The sequence below is a fragment of the Gekko japonicus genome, unplaced genomic scaffold, assembly GCF_001447785.1.
Source record: "Gekko japonicus isolate JY-2015 unplaced genomic scaffold, Gekko_japonicus_V1.1 scaffold266, whole genome shotgun sequence".
Classification (NCBI taxonomy): domain Eukaryota; kingdom Metazoa; phylum Chordata; class Lepidosauria; order Squamata; family Gekkonidae; genus Gekko; species Gekko japonicus.
In genome coordinates this window covers 321,294-326,841 of record NW_015166428.1, presented here as the reverse complement: position 1 = coordinate 326,841, position 5,548 = coordinate 321,294, and the positions used below count along the sequence as shown (strand labels likewise).

General features: G+C 43.8%; 1 protein-coding gene across 1 annotated transcript in view; it reads right to left on the bottom strand.

Moving 5' to 3' along the window:
* Window positions 1-5,187, bottom strand: part of CEP152 (centrosomal protein 152kDa) — a 52,358-nt gene extending 47,171 nt beyond the window's left edge. The window contains exons 1-4 of the mRNA XM_015411781.1: window positions 5,151-5,187; window positions 3,142-3,255; window positions 1,146-1,243; window positions 543-609 (exon numbers count right to left, since the gene is read on the bottom strand). Of these exons, the coding sequence (XP_015267267.1) occupies window positions 543-609; window positions 1,146-1,243; window positions 3,142-3,228 (252 nt within the window). The 5' untranslated portion in view covers window positions 3,229-3,255; window positions 5,151-5,187. The remainder of the gene's footprint in view (window positions 1-542; window positions 610-1,145; window positions 1,244-3,141; window positions 3,256-5,150) is intronic.
* Window positions 5,188-5,548: the final 361 nt, after the last annotated feature.

Sequence of the window (5,548 nt, the reverse complement as noted above, 5' to 3'; positions counted from 1 at the left end):
ACATCCCAGGCTCTCAGACAGAGATCTTTCACCCGCTACCCAATCCTTTTAACTGGAGGTGCCATAAATTGAACCTTGGACCTTCTGCATGTGAATGAGATGCTCTACTACTGAGCCACAGCCCCACCACAAGATCTAAAGATTGGGAGCAGAAAGGAAAGAGTAGAGAAGCCAATAATGGCACAAAAAGGAATAAGAAATAAAAGATGAGGAAAACAAACTAAGCAAGGCAGTGCAAATTGAGGACACAGGAGAAACAGGAACAGTTTAGGGTCCAATCAAATACAAGTACATGAAAGGCAGAAAAAATAATAAAGTGGTTGAGCAGTTTGAAGCAGAGACCTATAGAAAAGGGGGGGGGGCGATTTCCCTGCAGTGTTTTGGGGAAGGTATCAGCTTTTGCAACTGTGGACAACTAGGTACTGTCTCAAATAAACTGCTAATAAGTATTTGCATCCAGCTTGCCAATCGGTAGAAAAAAAACAAGACAAGACTGACATATGCATCCCATTACAATAAACATTATTTTCTCACGAACTCACACTTTGTGGGTTGGCTGCAATCGGATGATCGTTCCATCTGGCCTCCTGATCCCAGGGTCCATGTACTCTGGACAGAAAATAAGTTGGCCTTTAAGACTCTCACTGATATTGCTATGCCTTTTTGTAGTATGATAGCAGCAGCTATAACACTAAATTTGGCTCCACAGAGAAGAAAAGAGAACTAAAACACTTCAGCCACTCTGTCAGTGCAATACAATAAAGAAAGTTATCATGAACCCTAATTCCAAAACTCATGATAGACCAAAAAGCAGATGCATCATTATCATTAACTGCTATAATCAGCCAGCACTCAGGAATGAATCAATGTTTGTGATGTTGTAACAAAGATTTATAATCCTTTTTAAAAGCCAAGAGCATACCCAGCGACACAGGATCATTTTTCTTTTTGAAGTTCTTGGCTTTTTGTAAAAGCTCTTTTTTAGTCAGTTTACATTCCCTATCAAACCACAGGATAGCAACAGCTAACTACTTTCTACCAGAAACTAAATCTGCCCATATAGTTCTTTTGAATATAGTTACACATCCTCAATGCTTTTTTTTTTTTAAAGAGGACAGGAGGAATAAATGAGAAATATCCCTTACTGCTCATGCTCCTTAGGTGTGCTACAGTCGGAGAAGTTGGAGAGGTGATCACTGTCTTCCAGCATATCATGGGGAAGGTCTGTCAGCAGTTTCTGCAACTGAAACAAGAACTGTAGCTATTAGCACAGGCTACATGTCCATTACATACAGCACCAGAAGGGTCTTCAGTGTCTTAACACAGAGAAATTGATGGGAGGGGGTGTCAGGGGGGAGCAAATTACATTTGTTCTACAGAACCCCGTGCCCTTAGTTACTGGGAAGCTATTTCCCTCCCCTTCCCGTTTCTGAAATATTTTATTTATTTACTTCATTTATAGTCCACTTTTCTTGCTAATACGCGAAGTGGATTTACAGGATATAAAACAGTGCAATATGACAGAATAAGGCAACTAATGAACAACACAACAGGATGATTACAGAATAAGAGAACAGTGCAAACAACGAACTGAAGCAAACTAAGGTTTTTGCATACAGAAATCAGATTACAAGGCAAAAACAATGCAGTAGGAGGAGGTCTTGTCCATTTGCTGTATTGTTTGTAGTATACCTTGGTCTTAGCTTGTAAATAAAAGGCACAGGGTACTCTTTCTTGCAGACAACAACAACAACAAAAATTCAGAAGGAAGGAACTTGGTACACTAAGGAGATGGCCTGCTGAGCCACTGGCAGGTGCATGGCCTGGAAATGTATACAACTGCTGCCCTTCAAGCACCAGAAAGCTAGATCAGGTCAAAACACAATGGGTGCCATCACAGAACTTCGCATTTGCTTAAAACGTCGGGAGATAGTGCGTCCCCTCCCCCCCTCCGTTTATACGCTTGTAGTGGAGGGACTTCACTTCTAGGCTTTAGTATCTCGTTTCAACGACAACTCACTCATCAATCCTTGAATCGATCCACCAGGTCCTAAGACGGCCCCTGGGATCACGCCAAGCAGAAAAAAATCGCTAAACCTCCAAATGCTTGTTCCGGTGGTCGCTTCTAATCCAATACTGGGAATCAGGGCAGGACCTTCAGGGCAGAGAGTAGCCCCCCTGTACCAGCTACTGGCTGGAGGTAGGGCTCTCCAAAGCCCCCTGGCTAGAAGCCCATTACTTATGGGCTTCATGGGGGAGCGTGCACAATCACGCTCCCTCCTAATCCCTGATTCATGGCACACGTCTCTCGGAAGACCCCAGACACGCCGCCATCGTTCAAAGCGCCAAAAACGGAAGTCTTCCCCCCCCCCCCATTTCTTGATAGCCACAGAAGCGGAGCTAGGCTCAAGCATCCTGCTGGAGCTGCAGGGCTATCAAAACTGGAAGGGCAACCTCACTCTGCCCCAGGACAGTCATACAAAAATTTGCACATCCCTGCCTAGAGCAAGAAAAGGCGTGACCTAACCAGTGTGGATGATTGAGAAGCTGCGAGGAGTCATAATATTTCTGAAGCTATGGCAGTAACAAGGAATTATTACAGAAGTCAAAGGTCAGTTGAACATAGATAAGACTGACATTCACTGGACTGGTACCCTAAATATTGTAGAACATACAGGAATATGCACTCACCTGGATAGCCCAGGCTAGACAAATCTTATCAGGTCTCGGAAGCTAATCAGGGTCAGCCCTGATTAGTACTTGGATGGGAGACCAAAAAGGAAGTCCAGCATCGCTCTGCAGAGGCAGGCAATGGCAAACCAGTCGTGAAAACCCCTTGCCTTGAAAACCCTCAAGGTCATCCTAAATCAGCTGTGACTTAATGGCAAAAGGGGTAGCATAGTGTTCAGAGATCAACCACATTGAATATTGCCACTACAGTATCAGGCAAATTTGGCAATTTAAAAGTGATAGTTCTATTTCTCAGGTGATTATCCACAGGAATTGTGAGAAAGAATACTTGTACGGACTACTGATTTACTGACTCATAAGTGACTTCCAATGTGTTGAAGAAACTACCTGCACCAATGTAAGAGAAACAAAAATTATAACCTCAAAGTGTGGCCAAATCTCAGTGTGTACCTCTTGTTCCCTCATGTAGTCCTCCTGGTCGTATTCTTCTTCATCGTGTTGCATCTGCAAAGCTGCACTGTCAAAGTCAAGTGACATTTTTCACCAAAACGTTTCTTGTTGCACCTGGGGGGGGGGGGGGGGACAAAACAAAACACACACAAATTACTATGTTCCACTTACAGTCATTCCCATAAATAGAGCTTTACCAGCAAAAAAATCTGTCGCATCTAGTCCTTTCTCCAAAGAACTCAAGGCACTGCATGCAGTCCTTCCCACCTCCATTGTACCCTCATTAACAGCCCTCTGAGGCTGATTAGGCTGAGAGACTGTATGGCGCAATGCTAACCAGGGAACATCATTGCTAAGTGTGGATCTTTCTAAACAAACATGAAAATCAGACCAAAAAGATAAAAGATTTGATTGACTGCACATATACATGTTCAGGCATGTGCTTAATCAATCAGCTGAACTATTTTTAAGTTACTGGCAAAGATCTGTGCTCCTGCAGTTCAGCGCATGTCTCCATAGGAGTACATATGATTGTGGGTAAAGACTTTGGTACTGTAATCTGATGGACATGGCTCCAATGAGTTATATACCAGAGAGTACAATGTTTTGTTCCTAAAGGAGCAGCCCAAACTCCCTAACAACCACAGAATTTATTTTCTGTTCTTTTAACATTTACCTCAGCCCTTCCTAGTATGATTATTCTTTTGCCTTCTCTCCTCTGCCTTCTATGGATTGTATGAAACCCAAACAGTACTTGGTGAAATAGATTTATATTGCTTCACAGATCTATAGATTTACTGCAGCCTCTTGAATTCTTTGCTCTAAACCCTGCCAGCTACGAGTCTGAGAGTGTTAACAGAAGATATTTTCATTTTATATTTGCTCTGAATACCAAAACCTGAACAGGTCAACATCTTGCATACATTTTTAATCATTAGGTCCTTTAAAAGATGTATTCTTATCTACAATATTTAAGAAATAAAACGAGCAGTACTTACGACAGCAACTGAGGTTAAGCACAGCTCCCTGCTGAATATATGTAGTACACATTTCTCATATACATATATTAGGTGCCTGGATGTATATATGATTTAAAATAAACCTCTCCCACTTTTCTCTTAAAAGGGAACTCAAAGTGGTTCATGGAGAAAGAACAATGATTTACAAAAATCAAAGTAAGCTGTTTAAAGCAGGAGGTGTCCCTTATAAAGTGGAAGGGAGCCAAGTAGTACTGAATAGCAAACAACATGCCAAAGCAGAAGCATGGTTAATAGTGGGACCTGAAGTCTCTGCCTTGAGTCCCATTTAGAAATACATGAAATCAATAAATAAATATAAGCTGGAAACCGCAGGGGGGGAAACCCTTAAAAGACGACCAAAGCATTTGGAGAGCCTAAGAGGCCAAAAAACCAAGTCAAAAGGGTTGCAGCTTTGATCTCGGAAAACTTTCAGGCAGTTGATTTTTCAGTATTGCTTCACTGGATGCGTTCATCTTACTGTTCCCTAGTTTTGCAATCCGGTTTTCACTACATTTATTGTATATATTTATACTTGTACGCATTAAACTATCTTTATTGCATATATTGCATATAAAAATGGTTCATCCAAGTCTGTAATCCACCCTGAGTCTGAGGGACAAAGGCGGACAAATAAGGGAAATAAAGGAGAAGTGAAATGTTAAACCACACACGGAGAGAACGGGCTACTGCAGCCAGAGCAGGTCAAAGAATTGCGCAGACCCCGGTGATATTCACCACAGCGAGGCAAGAGAGGCAAGACGTTTCAGAAGCGTCCAGTAACCCAGAAAGCAAACCAGCCAAGGCAGGAAACCTGCAGGCGCGCGGGGTCCCCAAGGGTCGCCGGGCGAGCGCAAGGCCCGAAACGCCCCATTTCCATGGCAACTCCCAACAGCCGCCCACGCGAAGCCCCCCAACGTGACCGGCCCACCCCCCCCCCCACAGAGATAAAGCCCCCCCACCCGTCCAGCTGCCCCATTCAGATCGCCTCACCTTTCCTCTCGCACCCCTTTTCTGCCTTCCCTGTGACGACCGAGTTTTCCTTTTTTTGAGGACTCACCTTTGAGTAAAGGGGGGGATAAAGAGCCAATCAGCAGAGAGATCCTCCTGACGGATGTATGCTCACGCGAATTGAAGAACTCGATGAAGGGGTGGGCCGGACGGGTTGGGCGTCTACTTTTACAAGTTCGGTTGCACTTCGCGTTGTTTTCTATCTCTTTCCTCCTCCCCTCATTTCTGTTTCAAAGCTGGCGCGGAAGGCGGCGGGAAGAGACTCCTTTCGGAGACTGGCTGGGAGACTTTACCCAATCAAATGAAAAACAGGCGGGCCAATGGCCACTCGTCCAATATGCACGCTTCCTGCTGCCAAGGGATGCTTTGATTGGTTAATG